General features: G+C 38.4%; 1 protein-coding gene across 14 annotated transcripts in view; it reads right to left on the bottom strand.

Moving 5' to 3' along the window:
- The window catches only part of APC (APC regulator of WNT signaling pathway), a 201085-nt gene that overhangs the window by 12209 nt on the left and 171143 nt on the right, over positions 1-17733 (bottom strand). For 13 of the 14 annotated variants that reach the window (XM_037901538.2, XM_043547784.1, XM_037901544.2 and 10 more), the window contains 5 exons: positions 13134-13512; positions 11807-11902; positions 8882-9021; positions 4573-4650; positions 1087-1203 (listed from right to left, as the gene is read on the bottom strand). In XM_037901538.2, coding sequence (XP_037757466.1) covers positions 1087-1203; positions 4573-4650; positions 8882-9021; positions 11807-11902; positions 13134-13512 — 810 coding nt within the window. Of the gene's footprint in view, positions 1-1086; positions 1204-4572; positions 4651-8881; positions 9022-11028; positions 11046-11806; positions 11903-13133; positions 13513-17733 lie in introns of those variants that run through there. The other variant, XM_043547787.1, reaches the window with a different exon arrangement.

Here is a 17733-nt window from a genome sequence, read left to right as displayed (position 1 = left end):
CCCTGCCCTTCCCACATTGTAAAATGGGAGAGGGTCTTGGCAAGGTCCTGGAATGGAAAAAGCAGAGAACCACTGGATGAGACTATTTTAGACAGCATTTGCTCCTTACATCCTTACTCTAAAGTATACAGAGATGAATTTGTAATTCAGCATAAGTAATCTAAAATTCAACAAACTAGCCTTCCCTCTGTCTTTTAAATAGTAATGGTAGTCCTGACAGAAAATTAACAATTATTTGTATGTGACCAGTGATGTTTTTAACACGACAATATCTCCTTCTGGTGATTTAAAGTCTAAATTACAATTAACTTATAAATATACAGTATTTATGCCATATTTTAGTAGTAGTGGTAAAGCACACAGGGTAGTAACTTTAAGGGAATAGCAAATGTTTATTTTAGCTTGTCTTTCTTAACTGAGAAGTAAGAAATATACTATTTTGATGGAGGTTGGCTGAAACTTTGTTGAAGCCAGTAGGCACGACAGTCACCCTTCATTCAGGATAAATGTAAGAAACAGCTAAGCTCCTTTTTGGAATAAGATAGCTGAAACGATCGTCACCAAAAACACAAACTACAAGCAAAGCCGGCTGAAAACTGAGCTATGCAGTTGGAGGGGTTTTGCTGAGTATCATTTGATGGATATCATTTGATGGAGGAGTTCCCAAAACATCCAGAGAGCAGGCCGAGAGAAGCAGCCAAATACGCCAAGTAGACAGCAAAAGAAGAACTGAAAACATGGTCCTGAGAGAAAGTGAAGAGAGGGAGCTTTTTGGGCAATGGTGCTGGCTTGAGAGAGACTTAGAAACATGAGCAAACGAACTGCTTCCAGTTTGATTCTAACTGTGTTTAGGGAAACAGAAATTTGTGTACATTTTTTGTAAATAATCAGGATTGCACCAAAGTAGTACCTCACTCTATCATCAATTCTTCCTCCTAATGGAAACAACCCGCAATACCCCAAATATTGGATATCCACTTCGGTCAAAAAGAGTAGCAATACTTTTTCTGTTGCTTACAAAAGAATAGGAAACATTCATACAGTCTCTTGAAAATATATCACACAATAGTCCTTTAAAACCTTTACCTTTTTAACTTCCAAAGCACATTCCATCAATGCTTTCACGCTTCCAACTTCACGCAAAGTCTTTTTACTGTTTACATCTGCTCGCCAGGACAAATTCCTCAAAACACTTGCAATAACCTGCAAAATGTAAAAGGAAAATAATGTATCGATATATTTAATTCTTTACTAGATTATCATCACTCCATTAATAACCTCTGGATGCGAAGAACAAGTATGTATTCCATTAATAATTGCACTTTCTCCAAGGCTGTACCTTAGGTTTGCTTTTGTTTCGATGTCTGTCTTAGGCTCACATGCAAATACCAAGCTTGATATCAAAGTGTGTGTGTGTGTGTGTGTGTGTGTGTGTGTGTTTTTCGTTTTGTAAAAAATATTTTGTAGGGAAGCATAGTTTAGTGGTTGAGAAATTAGACTGGGACTCAAGACCTTAGTTCTATTCTTGCCTCTTTATAGCCTTCTTGTGTAACCTCACTGATATGCTTAAATTCCCTTTTCTTCAGTTTCTCCATTTGTAAAAACAGGATAATATTTCTCTACCTCATATAGCTGTAGTGTGGCTAAATTTATTAATGTTTATACAGCTCTTTGAGGTCTTCTGATGGAAAGTTCTAGAAGTGAAAAATACTACATTTTAATATAATATCCCCAAACTACGAATGGGCATACAATATTAGACCAACAATCCATCTAGTTCAGCATCCTATCTCTGAGACCAGCTTGTACCAGATGTTTCAGAGAAACATGCCAAAAAAAACCCAAAACCACCCCATAGTGGACAATTATGGAACAAACTAACCCTATCAATTAATACATAGTTAAGCCCTGAAGCATGATAATTTATATCCCTTATTGTAAGCAGGGCTAGTACACTGCTTATTATGGTTGCCCAACATTTCCCAGTTTAAGACCGTATTTTCAGTTACTTTTAACTTTCAAAACACTATTTGGTCTCAAATTTTCCATGATGGGTGTCTGCCTCAGGTTGAAATTCTTGGGGTGGGTTCAGCCAAAATGGTACAGCTATTATTGAGAATAAGAGTAGGGAAAATAACGTTTTTCAATGTTAAAAAAAAATTCTGGTGAACTATTCTTTGGGGGAAAGAGTCACCATGCTTTAGTGCAGGGGACCTGAAATTTGGCTAGGGATGGACTATGTGACAGAGAAGTGCCTTTTTGCTGTCCATGTGAAAATTCATTTGACTGTGGCCAAGTTATAAACCTTTGAAAAATCACAGTTCACACATAAACTCGAACGAGTCTCTACTGAGTATCAGCTAAAATCTCTGAAGATTCCATCCTCTTTGAGCATGCTTGAACCTTTCACAGCTCCTAGTGCTGACCAGGCTGCACATGCACCATTCTCACAGAGTATGCTCCATCCCCTCACAACTCCTGTGTGACTAAATTGTACATGCACCATCCCCACAAAGCAACTGAGCATGCTCCTTCCCACAAATGCAAGAGCTAAGCAGGATTTGTGATGTAACTGCTCCATCCAGTTGCCAAAGGCTGCCTCTCTTGTGTTCTCAGTGCCTCCCTACTTGTGCCCAGGTAGTAAGAAGGAAAAGGAGGAAGCACAAGGATGTTCTTATTATCCATATGTGTGTAATCCATTTTTGAGTCTTGCGAAGTTCTTGGCCTCAGTGATATTTTATGACGACAAATCCTAGAGGTAATTATGTGCAGTTTTTAATTTGTTATTTTTCAGTTTCATTGACTGTTTCCTTGTTCTTGTATTAGGGTAAATAGGAGTGCCTAATTTATCTTCTTTATACCATTCATTATTTTATTATAGCTCTCTCATGTCCTCTCAGTCTCCTTTCTAAACTCAATAGTCCCTGTCTTTTCAGTTTCTCTTTCTACTGAAGTCTTTCTAGACCTCTAAGGATTTTCCTCACCCATCTCTGGTCACCTTATATTTCTGCAATTTTATCCCCTCCCATAGGCTGACCAAAGATAAATTTAGTATAGTAGGTGAGGGCATTTTAATAGTTTCAATATTATTTTCTATCTCCTAAAATTTTGTTTGGTCTTTTAACCATTGCTGTATACTGAGAAGTCCTCACAATGTGTCCAGCACTTTCCCTCTGCCCTGAATGGCTTCAGTTAATTAAAAACCTAAAAGTGTATGAAGATTTTAAAATATTTCTTCCAATGCATTTGTCAATACAGAATTTCATCATGCTGCCCATTCTTACTTTTGTTAGCTACTTCTGAATATCCTCACAGTCTGCTCTAGTCTTGACTAACCTAAATATTTCTGTGTTATCTGCAGACATTGGCATCTGATCCCCTGTCCTAAAATCAAATCAGGGGACATCTTATTGTTACCCTCTATTGTCTCAGCCACTTTCTCATCTACAATTACTTAGTTTCTTTAATAGTAATAGCTTGTAAGGAACTTTGTCAAAGGTTTCTTAACAGTCTAAATTAATTCTATCTACCAGAACTTCTTTCTCCTTATAATTCTTCAAGTGCCTCAACAAAACAGCAGATAAATAGAATTTTCCCTTCTAAAGGTCATGCTCATTTGTTCCTATCATATTTCATCTAGGTGGTTTATAATTCTATTTTTAATTATCCAACAGTTTTCATGGTACCAAAATAAGGCTTACTGGTCTAATGCCCAGGATCACTTGTACCACTTGCTTTAAAAGAGTTATTTAAAAGACTTGTATTAACTAAATTTGTTTCTTTACCTGGTAAAAAACATTAGGCTAGATACTTTGGTGCAGCATGGCGACTTCGTAACAAATTGGTAGCTGTTTCTGGCCACAGAGCCTGCATATCTGATGCTGGGAGAATCACCCAGTCCAGTGCAAGGGGGATTTATTCTTTGGAGTGGAGGCCTCTATACCACCATTCACTTGCTGTTGGCATGGGGAAGTCTAAGAGGACAGGAGACCTGACCATGCTGTCCCCTATATTGCACTGATCCCCAGCTGCAATTTCAGTTCCTTAGCAGCCAGCTAAACAAGCACTTAGGCAGCTCTAACTTATCCCAGGAAATCAGACTTCTATTCAATGGCCCCAAGATCAGAAGCATAAAGGTGACCTTTATATCACCTGTACTGCATGCAGTTTTGCCAGAAACCAGAATTTAGTCCATGATTATGAGGCTTTTATATTGTAACAAAGATGTACACAGCACTTTATAGAAGACAGACACACATCCCTGAACCAAAGAGCATCTAATTTAACACAGACAAGACAACTAAACAAAACACAGAACAGCAACTGAAGATAGAAAGAAAAGTGTTTTTGAAGGGAAAGAGAGAGGGCTCTTGGTGGACAGGGCATGGGAAACCTTAATGAAATAAAGCATGAAAGGAGGAAATGTAGAGACCATTGAGGAGGATTGGGAGGAAATGTAAGAAGGAAATCAGAGCAGAGATGAAGAGTTCAATATAATGTGATGGAAGATATAGCAGGTCACAATGAAAGGATCGAAGGTGGGGCAACTTCTTCTTCTCAATGAAAAATTACCTGCTGCAAGTCTTCACTTTCAGATTTTAATTGGGCAACAAGCGCTCTCATGCAGCCCTTCATAGAACACAATGTAGCCTGTTACAAAAAAAAAAAGAAAGAAAAAAGAAAAAGAGAGTCTATTAAAAGAAAGATTAGGCAACTTGATGGTGCAGTGGCTTAATATATTAAACTATTCACCTGTGTCGATCTGGGTTCCAAAACAGCTTAATTATCTCAGTGTTCCAGCAGTAGACATTTGATCCACATCATAAACCACTAAAAAGTTTTGTAAAGCACTATACTGTCAGCTTCTATTCTGGGGAGATCTGCAAATGGCATAGCTATCCTAATCAGGGATCCAAGTTCTCCCTCCCTGATAACAGGTCTCAGATGAGACCTGGAAGAGTTTACTAGTCCTGAAGGCATTCACAGAGTGTTCCCAAAAAATACTGGATATTTTATTTACTGCCTAGATCTGGCAATGTATCATTACCCATTGTCTATTTAAATTCTACCTATAGGTATGTTTTCTCCTGATTATACTTCCTCCCTCCCCCATCTCCTGCAGCAAATAATATTTTGAAGCAGATCATCTTGACCTGTCTGAGGGGAAAAAATGTCTTTTTAAAACTAATAACTAAAAATTATGCAACTTGCATCAGAAATTAATCTAATATGCCAAGAAGCAGGAGAACAATATACATTTCTTAAAACAGAAACAAGAATAAAAATAATAATATACCTTGCACAGGAAAACAATACAATCTCAATACTGTAATAATTTAGATGTTTTCATATAAACATGGAAATCCTATACTTACAGGATTGTCAAGAATGATATACACAGGGATTAATAATTGAATTACATCCCACCTCCAGCTTTCCTTTTCTTCCTATCCTCCTGAGAGTCTTTCCCCTGGAAAACACTTAGTGCCCTCCCCCCATCCCTATGGGAAAAGGTAATGATTTACAACAATACAGTATATGGTTTATGTACAATATAATTTTGTAATAAGATACATATCTACATGTGCCAAGACAATGTAATGTCGTTTTATAAATGTGGAAATGAAGATTATTTTATTTATTAATATTTGAGTCAAACAAAAATATAATTCAGTTCAGAACTTCACTATTCCTTGGCTGGATAACTCTTGCATTACAACACTCAGCATCTGGGTCTATGCTGTAAGATCAGTAACACTGAAATTACTGCATTTACTGTTCAAATGATTTTAATAGCGAACATTTCATAAACCACTTCACTTGTGTTAGGGATTAATACATTATTCTATTTGAAAACTGGGATTGAAAGCTTTCAGATTATATAAAACATTTGTTTATAGTTCTATCTCTTCTTGAAATAGCTCCCACTAGCAACCATGTCGAATATGAAGCAAGAGGAAAACCGCAAGATGGTTATCAAAATGAAGTTATTTTAAAGTCCAATATAATATCTTGCAAAATTCTGAGGCTAGAAATTAATAAGGGTTTGTATCACTTGAAAGTGAGTCACATGATAGATTTCCATTTTTTCTTTTTCATTATTTATTTGAATTAGCACTCCCTACGTCCTACATACTTTTCAAACACTTAAGAATGATTTTCCATCCTTCAGGAAGCTCACAATCTAAGGAGATTTTCCATTTTTCTTTTTTTTAATGGTTTACTTAATTCACATAATGAAAAATATTCTTAAAAATAGTATAGGTAATATAAAAGCTGTTATAATTAAAACACAATCTGGCTTAACACAGCAAGGCACATTTCCACGGTTTAGTTTTGTTTTTGTTTGTTTGTTTTACACATTTCAGTAAGACAGACAGATTTTAAAATTTGACAGGTAGGATAGCAAAGCCTTTAATAAAAAGGAACCCATTTGTCCTGAGGCTTTATCAGAAGCAAATACACATGCCCACTAGTGAAGTAGTTGCCCTCTTTACCGAGGGCATGTTGTAACCCTAAGAACCCCTCAAGGCCAAGGCTGTTCTGTAACAGCGGCAAAGAGTCCTGTGGCACCTTATAGGCTAACAGACATATTGGAGCATAAGCTTTCGTGGGTGAATACCCACTTTGTCAGATGCATGTGTTCTGTAACAGTAACTCCTATCAGGCCTGACAAACTCAGCACACTGCTTTAACGGTATTTACCCACAAATGATGTCATGTACGACTTAAATGAAAGCCAGGATCATACTGATCATTAATATCGCAATGAAATGTATGTACAGATACTATGTAAAAAGTTATATATGCATAATGAAAATACGTTCCTAAAGTCTGAATCAAGGCAGGATTGACAAATAGGTTTCTTCCAGACAAAGGATGTATATTCACTTGTCTGCTTCGTTTCACATGTAAATTAAGCATTGTAAGCCAATGCAAGGGAAGCCCTGTTCACATAGGGAAGTCAACATGAGGATGTGAAGTCAACATGAAGTCAGCACACCAGGGAAAAACCCTGAGGGGTCATCCTGTCTCCGGGGACCAAAAATGGATTTGGGGGGATACAAGGAGAAGGTAAAAGGACATCTCTTTATTCTGTATCTGATAAAGTAATAGGGCAGTGTGATTACATTCATGAAAATGGGATCCCAAACTGCCCCAGTTAGGAGTACTGTGAAGGACATTTAGGGGAGAATAAACTGCTTTTAGACAGTTAGTCTGTTAAAGTTAAGTCTAGTCTCTAGAAAGCATGTACTGATTTTGTTTTTATATGAAACCTTTCTGTTTCCATTATCCTTACCCACTATCTCTTAAACCTTAACCCTTGATAACAAATTTGTGATTTAACATACAAAAGCCAGTAGGAGAACACTTCAATCTTCCTGGACATTCTATAACAGATTTAAAAGTAGCTATGCTTGAACAAAAAAACTTCAGAAACAGACTTGAAAGAGAAACAGCAGAACTAAAATTCATTTGCAAATTTAACACCATTAATTTGGGCTTGAATAGGGACTGGGAGTGGCTGGCTCATTACAAAAGCAGCTTTGCCTCTCCTGGAATTGACACCTCATCTATTATTGGGAGCGGACTACATCCACCCTGACCAAATTGGCCCTGTCAGCACTGGTTCTCCACTTGTGAGGTAAGTCCCTTCTCTTCATGTATCATTATAATAATGCCTGCATCTGTAATTTTCACTCCATGCATCTGAAGAAGTAGTTTTTTACCCATGAAAGCTTATGCCCAAATAAATCCATTAGTCTTTAAGGTGCCACCGGACGCCTTGCTGTTTTTGTGGATACAAACTAACACGGCTACCCCCTGAAATTTGTGATTATTTCACTATAAATATATCTCAATGCTGTGATGTTATATAGGCGCTGATCCTCACTTGAATGATACAGGCTGGTGTGTACACTATCCCCTTGGGAATAGAAAACCTGGTATTTCTGTGAGTAGCCAGTTACAAGGGCTGGATGTCAGAGAGGAACACTTCAAAAGGGGCTGGGATGCACCTACTGTTAACCTACAAAGCAAAGTAAGGGCTAGCATTGCACAGAGGAGATTGTTTGGGTTGCTAACAGACTGGAGGTGTCAGGGAACTGATTCCCAGTTAAGCACCAGCAAGTCTCTCTTTCACTGGAGACAGGGCTAGTAAGGCAACTCACAGTCCTGGGCACTCCTTGAAGTACCACAGTTGTGTAGCTTCAACCAGATTCAGTTGCCTCTATCCCATTTCAAATTAGACAAAATGGTGGATATTTTGAGTAAGGGGAAATTATGAATATAATGGGAAACAGAAAATACTTGCTAATAACTTTGCTTAATTACAGCCTAATTTCCTAAATGTACCCCAAAAAATAGTTACAATGCATTTTTACTATATGAAAAGTGTGAAGTATAAGAAATCAGCCATTTGTTAGCAAAAGGGTTGCAAAAAGTGATCAGACTGAAAATTTTGTAAAGTTACCATTTCTTAATTTTAACTCAAACAGTTACAGCTTTAATAAAAAATCCACAGAAAATTCAATCTTTCTCAATAGATTATGTGTTGTAAACTTGGGGACGATAAACTGTGTTCTTCATACAAAAATAGAACAAAGAAAATTAATCTCTGCTTGAGTGACAAACTGAACTTAACCTGATTTAATAAGAGAGAAGCTATTATGCTTATAATGTAATTTACAGTCCTTGTTGTATGTTAGAAGTAAAGTACAATGGCAGAGTTGTTTGGAAAATTCTGCTCTCTGCCCAGCTTCAGTATGCTACCCCTAGAGATTCTCCCTCTAACTCTTCTAAGAACTAAAATTTAAACTCCAACTCTCTAATAAAACTATTATAAAATTAAAATTAGATGCAAATTAATTTAAAAACCTACCTTGTTTGCCACATCTCCAAAAGTCAAATTTGTTAGAGCCATTCCAGCATACCGTCTTAATGTAACACTGTAGTGGTCATTTGTAAGCCCATACATTTCACAATCCACTTGCAACAGTTCTGCAATAGCCTGCAACCCCCCTACATAAATAATATAATTGAAGCCAATGTTAGGAGTACAGTATTTTAGTTTTCCTTCTCCAAAATGGAGAGACAATAGCAGCAGCAGGATAATTAAAAAACATTAATACCACATGCACACTAATGTCAATTTCTGAGACCCGGTCTCAATTAAGAACATATTTTAGGCAGCGCTGGAGGTATCACCTACTGCTGAGGTTGCAAAACACTTTCCATTACAAGACACTGTTTTCAGTTTATCATAACTTTACTAAATGTTAACCATTCAGGCTGAAATTTACCAAACCAAGTGTCAGCCTCAAATTAAATTTTTTTAGAAAGTTTCATATCAAATGGTTCAGCCATTTCTGAGAATGAGGATAGGGGAAAATATACCATTTTGCCTATATTAAAATTTTGTAAAATTAGGGCTGTCAAGCTATAAAAAAATTAATAGCAATTAATTGCGCAATTAACTGTACTGTTAATAATACCATACCAGTTATTTAAATATTTCTGGATGTTTTCTATATTTTCAAATATATTGATTTCAATTACAACACAGAATACAAAATGTAAAGTGCTCACTTTATATTTATCTTTGATTACAAGTATCTGCACTGTAAAAAAACCAAAACAGTATTTTTCAATTCACCTAATACAAATACTGTAGTGCAATCTCCTTTTCATGAAAGTTGAACTTACAAATGTAGAATTATGTAAAAACAAACAAAAAAAACCCAACCAGCATTCAAAAATAAAACAATGTAAAATTTTAGAGCCTGCAAGTCCACTCAGTCCTACTTCTTGTTCAGCCAATTGCTCAGACAAACAAGTTTGTTTACATTTGCAGGAGATAATGCTGCCTGCTTCTTGTTTACAATGTCACCTGAAAGTGAGAACAGGCATTCCCATGGCACTGCTGAAGCCAGCATCACAAGATATTTACGTGCCAGATAAGCTGAAGATTCATATGTCCCTTGATGCTTCAACCACCATTCCAGGAAACATGCGTCCATACTGGTGCCGGGTTCTGCTCAATAACAATCCAAAGCAGCGTGGACCAACGCATGTTCATTTTCATTATTGGAGTCAGATGCCACCAAAAGAAGGTTGATTTTCTTTTTTGGTGGTTCGGGTCCTGTAGTTTCCGCATCGGAGTGTTGCTCTTTTAAGATTTCTGAAAGGCTTCTGAAAGCATGCGCCACACCTCCTCCCTCTCAGATTTTGGAAGGCACTTCAGATTCTTAAACCTTGGGTCGAATCCTGTTGCTATCTTTAGAGATCTCACATTGGTACCTTCTTTGCGTTTTGTCAAATCTGCAGTGAAAGCGTTCTTAAAATGAACAACATGTGCTGAGTCATCATCTGAGACTGCTATAACATGAAATATATGGCAGAATGTGGGTAAAACAGAGTAGGGGACATACAATTCTCCCTCAAGGAGTTCAGTCACAAATTTAATTAGCGCATTATGTTTTAACGAGCGTCATCAGCATGGGAGCATGTCCTCTGGAATAGTGGCCGAAGCATGAGGGGACATACAAATGTTTAGTATATCTGGCACGTAAATACCTTGCAATGCCGCTACAAAAGTGCCATACAAATGCCCGTTCTCACTTTCTGGTGACATTGTAAATAAGAAGAGGGCAGCATTAGCTCCTGCAAATGTAAACAAACTTGTTTGTTGTAGTAATTGGCTGAACAAGAAGTAGGACTGAGTGGACTTATCGGCTCTGAAGTTTTACACTGTTAGGGGCAAGGGTAAGAACAAATGAGAACAGGAGGAAGAGGAGCAAAGTGGGACAGAGACAGGAGCCAGTGAGGTGGAAAGGAGCAAGGGGTGGTGGTGGTGCAAAAAGGTCTATTACCATTTGAAAACACTCTCCTCCAAAACCAAGAATTAAACCCAGGATTTACCATTCCTCTGCTGTCAGCAAAACAGCTGCAAAACTCATTAGAAAAGTGTGCATCTAATCCCCCTCTAGTGGCTAGTTCACAGAGAGGATAATAGTGTACTACTGTTACCAGTTACTCCTTCAGTTCAAGTGGCAGAGGTCTGTGCTGTGGATCTAGAGGTTCCAGTCCTGCTGGTGACCTATTGGGGGGGGGGGGTCAATATGTTCAATATGATGGGTCTTCTTGTTTCAATAAGTTTTTTTTTTTAAATGTAGGAAATTACACATAAAACGACATTAAAAGAATGTTAAACTTGCAAAGTCAAGCATTCAAAAGTCAGCAAATGCCAGAATTCCTAACTTCTGCAACCCTAATTCAGCCCCCTTGTTCATGTGTATTATCATATGATCTTTACAACCATTTTCCCACTGGATCCCTGGCTCATTCTGTGCACAAGATGAACCATGCTCTAGAAATGAATCAGGGTTGTCTAGTGAAGGAGGCTATTACCTGCAGGGCCTTGCCTCATGTGTTGCAGAAGCTGGAAGGTGAATAGTGAATGAGGCAGAGGACTGCAGGAAGAGAAAAGATGGTCTCATGGTTAAAGCAGTTGAATGCCACCCTGGAAAACTGAATTCTATCCCTGCCTCAGTCACAGAATTCCCATGTTATGCTGGGTAAGTCACTGAAATCAAATTTGTAAAGGTGAGCACTAATTGTACTCATTTTCTGGGTGCCTAAATTAAGACATCAGGGGCCAGATTTGCAGAAGTATTGAGCAATGACTGATCGATCTGAACTGGTGACAGAGAAACCTACTGGATTTCTATTAAGTGTACAAGAAAGGAAAGTTAAAACTTCTATCAAACTTCTCAACAGCTGTATAGAGAAAAATATTTCATCTTACCAAGCTCATTCATCGCGTGCCTGTGTTCTTCATCAAATGAAAGTTTCATCAGAACACACACTGCAGGACAGATCTGATGTTCAACTGGAGCTGGCCCTGTCCCCCAAAAAAGGCAACAATTAATACTGACTTGGTCTTTTACAAGGGCATTGTCAAAATAATAAGCCTTACCAAGAGATTCAAAGTTTAAGGTAAATATTTAGGTCACTTTTTCAGGATCTGGATCTCTGAGAAAATGCAAGAGAAGACAAAAGTCACTGAGCATTCTAACAAAAACCATTTCCATACTCTCAGATGTACAAGAGACAAATTTTAATGCTGATGAATTTAATTTCCTAATTATCTTGATAATGGCTTTAGAGTGTAGAGAGTGGGATAGGTTAGGTTTTCTGGTTGTGTTTAATAATGCAATATCAAAAATAAAATTGTCTTGTTCCTTCCTTCTGAAGGGTAATCAGCATTATCTCACACTAGGAAGCATTTGTAGTTCTCAACATTTTTGTACCAGATTTTTTCTAGGCCATAGATTGTGTTAGGATGTCATCATGGGCTCTGATTCTGCAGGCTGATCCCTGTAGTTAGATCAGATTGCATCCTGCACCCATGCCAATCCCACTGATTTCAGTGGTACTCTCTGTGGGCATGAAGAACCACCAATATAGAACATATTGGAGGATCAGGGCCTGTTTTTGTAATTTTCCCCCAAATCAGAAATGCAATTAGGGAAGTTAAAGAGTTACATAAATTTTCAAACCGATCTGAAAAAACTTTATTTTACATTGAAGAGGCCATGATTGTATGTCAGAAACATCAAACAAATATCAAACTGTGTTTTTAATAGTTGTTTGGATTATACTGAATTGATTGGAACAAGATTCCTCTTTTTGTGCCTACCTTAACCTCCCCAACAACTACCCAGTCAAGACGGGATGAGAAAAAGGTAGGTTGAAAAAAACAACAGACTTTTGTGTACCACAGTGTTCAGAACATACATTAAAGAAAGACAAAATAGCAGTGACCATGAATACAAATTTGTATAGAGTATACAAAAAAAATTACCAGGATTATACCTTTTATGAGATGCAAAGTCTATGATTTAAAAGTCAGTCTTCCACAGAGCATTTACAGACAGTACGTATTACAGATGAGACATTCGGTTTTCAGATATTACTTTGACTTTTGTTTAAAAAAATTTCATACGAAAAAAGATCCTTAATTCAGGTATATTTCTACCATACCAAAAATTCAGCTTAAAATGGAACTTACGGTTTTAAAATTTTTGTATAATATATTGTTAGCCATTTTTAAAGTATTATGACAGACATACTTGGATTTTTGTCTTGGTCCATGCCTTGTTCATGTACCTCCTGCCATTCCCAACATGTTTCACAGTAAGCTCGGATCTGTTCCAAAAGATGGAGTACACGGATTTCCCGCCTGCCTCGCTTATCATCAGGCTGTGAGTGAATGATGTTATGCAGCGCTGCACTGGCTCTGGCACGGGCCTCCTTACTGCCCCGAGAGTTTCCTAATAACACAGAGTCTTTATCGTTGCCATGTAAAAGCTGGATGAGGAGAGGAAGACATCCAGACTGACGCATGGCTATGCAGCTGTCTTGGGAGCTAGACATAGCTAGCAAAGTTCGTGACATGTCATCCTTATCATGAGTACCAAGCATTGACAACAAAGAATACACCATTTCCACCTGTAGGCCAAATGATTTTAAAAATACGGTTACATTTTCTAAAAAAAGATACATCAAATTGAAATGAAGTGATGAATGATATATAAAAGCAAGGGAAAAATCTCCCCCCCCCCCCCCACAATTGTGCAACAATCAGTATCATTTAAAAAAAATAATTGCATAATTATTACTGGTTCTTTGGTGTTTATAACATGAATAACATATAAAGAACCCACTTGATAGTAATGTGAATGAAATGGGATCTATATTTTTGTTCATCTAGACCTCTAATGAACAGTTCTGGATTTTCATTGTACTATAGGATTAAAACAATAGCATATTAATGAAAATGTGCTACCCAATAATGTTTTAGCCTGAACAAGCCAGGATATGTCTACTATGAATTCTTTTTCTTTCGAAGAGAAATTTATCTACATGAATAATACTTTCATTTAAAGGCTGCTCTCCAATGACAAATAATTCGCTAGAGTGAAAGTTAAATATGCTTATAGAGCCATAGTTTCCAAGGCCAGAAGAGCCCACTATGATCACCTAGTCTGACCTATACAGCACAGACCATAGAACTTCCTCAAAATAACTCCTAGGACAGATCTTTTAGAAAAATATCTAATCTTGATTTAAAAATGGTCAGTGATGGATAGGGCTCTGTGTCTGTCACAGATTCTGTGACTTTCCGCGACCTTTGTGACTTCTGCAGGTGCCAGTGTGGCTGACCCCGGGGCCAGCTGCTCAGGTGGCTCCTGGGACAGCTACAGGAGCCACTGCTCCATGTTATTAAGTGACTCCCATATCAGCTGCTCCATTAACTTAAACAGGATCAATCTCAGGCTGATAGGTCTATAATTACTGAGGTTGTCCCATTTACCCTTTTTAAAAATTAACACAAACGTTAGCTTTTTTCCCAGTTTTCTGGACCTTCCCCAATGTGTCAAGACTTACTGAAAAATCAACATTAATTGTCCAATGAGCTCCCCAGCCAGCTCTTTTAAACTCTTAGATTCAAGTTATCTGAACCTGCTGATTTAAAAATGTCTAACTTTAGTAGTTTCTGTTTATCAACCTCCAGAGATACTAGTGGAATGAAAAGAGTGTAATAATCATAATATGGAGAGACTACATCAACTGTTTCTTCCCTAAAAATAGAACAGAAATATTTATTGAACACTTCTGCCTTTTCTGCATTATTATTGATAATTCTACCATTTCCATCTAGTAATGGACTGATATCATTGTCAGGATTCTTTGTATTCCTAATACATTTAAAAAACTCCTTCTTAGCATCCTTAACTCTGCTGGCCATAGATTTCTCCTTGTGTCCCTTGGCTTCACTTATCAATTTTCTATAGTTCCTAACTTCTTATTTATATTCATTGCTGTCAACTTCCCCTTTCTTCTATTTGTTATATAATTAAAATGGGTTTTTTTGTTTACAGCTGCTTTCACTTCCCCTCTAAACCAGGTTGGTTTTTAAACCAGCACAGCCTTCTTCTTCAATTGTGGCTTTTGGGGCATCTAGTAAGGTGTTCTTAAATGAGTCCCAATTATCATTCACATTTTTCTGATTAAATTCTTTCTCCCAGATGATCTGGTTCATAATAGTTTTCAGCTTTGTGAAACTGACCCTATTAAAGTACAAATATACATATTACTGGGATACCAAATTCAGAACACCCTCGTGGATTTCACATCTAAGTATTAATTTAGGAGGGATTCTTGAGGCAGTCACATAAAAACATTAAAAACCCATGGTTTGAGAAGCTACTCATAAGCAGGCTACCCAGTTGGGACACGGAAGAAGCAGTTGATGAGTCTCTGCAGAGTGATACCTCCCATATGTACCAGCTAGACAAGAAATCAGATTTGCCAAATACTAAGTTAGATCAGATTCTCTAATCCTAGCTAAATTGCTGCAAATGGTCACAAGTTCAACAAAATATCCTATAACATACATGAGAAAATCTAACATAACTGTGTTGTACAAGATTTAAAAGTTTGAGTGCATCTAGGTAATTTATACTAGACTGAGTATTCAGAAAATCACGTATTTTATGAACACTAGGATAATCAATGAAATCGCTGAAAAAGTAGAAGTATTAAACATTGTAAAGTTATATGATCATATGGATCCACAAACTATTTAATATTAAATGTAAAAAAGATAGAATCAAAACCTGACAGAGCCCATGAGCCAGCTTTGTGACAGTACAATGGCATGTGCATGAGAAATGAGGTTTAGAGAGCGTCACTTCCTGGATTGGGAACAGTCAAATATGTTACGGAGGTGGCACACTTGTTCTCTCAAAAGAGAATGAAAGCTATCTACTTAATGTATGCCTCTGGGCAGACCCCTGAGGGAGCAGCTTTAAAGCTTGTCTACACAGAGATGTTAGTACACAGCAAGCTAGGGTGTGAATTTACAGCACACTAGCTAGTCTACATTAACTTACTCAGCACTTTACTGTGCAGTAAGTGTCCACATAGGGAATTAGTGTGTAGTAGTTAATGTGCTGTAAATTCACACCCTAACTTGCTGTGCACTAACTTCCCTTGTACACAAGCCCTTACTGTCTACCTCAGAGACTAGGTCTACTAGTGACCATGGTCTAGGAGAAAAGGATTATGTAAGTTTGTACAGTCTAGTGTAGTAGTAGGCAACCTGCAGCCCATGGGCTACACACGGCCTATCAGGGTAATCTGCTGGCAGCCCGCGAGACAGTTTGTTTACACTGACCGTCCACAGGCATGGCCACCCGCATCTCCCAGTGGCCACGGTTCACTGTTCCCGGCTAATGGGAGCTGCAGGAAGCGGCGGGCTGCACGTCCCTGAGGTCCGCGCTGCTTCCCGCAGCACCCGTTGGCTGGGAATGGTGAACCTGTGGACGGTCCATGCCTGTGGATGGTCAATGTAAACAAACTGTCTCGCAGGCTGCCAGCATATTACCCTAATGGGCCATGTCTGGCCCATGGGCCGTAGGTTGCCCACCACTGGTCTAGTGCCTCTAGACCAGTGGGTCTCAACCTATTTACCATTGTGGGCCGCATCCAATACTACCTGTATGGCCCTGAGGATGTCACATGGGCTGCAGCTCTGTGCTGATTGGGCCGCAGGTTGAGAACCACTGCTCTAGACTGTAAGCTCTCATGGACAGGGATCTGCCATTAGCAGAGTTTACTTAGTGGACAGCATAGTCTACAATAACTGCATAAAATAAATGATCGTGTATTCATGGGCATATGAATGTTGTAAGGGTTCTCTGCAGAACTCCTCTGAAACCATGTCCCTGACATACTATGGATTCATTTTGGGAAAATCTCCCATCTCTAGATTATTTTATTTAATTTATTTTAAAGAATCAACCACATAAAATTCAAGTATTGAGTACTGAGACATTTGATGTTCCAAAATCCCACTGGTGACACATAGTGTCTCTTGAACAAGGCTCAGACATTGAGTCTTCTTCAGATATTGCTAAACTAGTATTTTTAGTCCTGCTCATAGGCACCAACTCTGTGGATGCTGCAGGGCTGGAGCACCCATAGGGAAAAATTAGTGGGTGCTCCACGTGCAGCCAAGCTCCCCCTGCCCCCACCCCCTCCTCCTCCCCCGAGTGCACTATGTCCCCGCTTCTCCCCCCCTCCCAGTGCTTCCCACCCACCGCCTAACAGCTGTTTGGCGGCACTTAGGACTTTCTGGGAGGGAGGGGGAGGAGACAGTAAAGAGGCAGGGCGGGGACTTGGGGGGAAGGGAGTGGAATTGGGGCAGGGCGAGAGGGGGTCGGGGGGGGGGGGGAGGGAATCAAGCACCAATGGGGCAGAAGAGAAGTTGGCGCCGAGGATCCTGCTGATATGGAAGCAATTTCTATCTGCACTAGAAAGAAAATTGAAGGATTCAAGCCTTCTCCACTTCTCCTATCCCACCTTTAAAAAAAAATATTTTGTATAGATTGCACTTAAAATATCTAATATCATACTCTGTAAAAACAATTAAATGTTTGATGTAATCAATATATCTTTGGTACCTCTTTGGTACACAAATTGTGTGATTGATAGTATTGTTATAAATTTTTGCACTTTTAATTAAGGAATATTTAATACAGAAAGTGGTTTTGTGCCCAACACACAGTTCACAAAAAAGAACTCCTTAAAGTCTTTGCATTGATGTGTCCCATGTACCTGCTATGAAGAACAAATGCATGCTGGAAATCTACTTTTGGCACAAAA

This window comes from Chelonia mydas, chromosome 5, assembly GCF_015237465.2.
Source record: "Chelonia mydas isolate rCheMyd1 chromosome 5, rCheMyd1.pri.v2, whole genome shotgun sequence".
NCBI classification, from domain to species: Eukaryota; Metazoa; Chordata; order Testudines; family Cheloniidae; genus Chelonia; species Chelonia mydas.
This window is presented reverse-complemented; position numbering and strand designations above follow the sequence as displayed.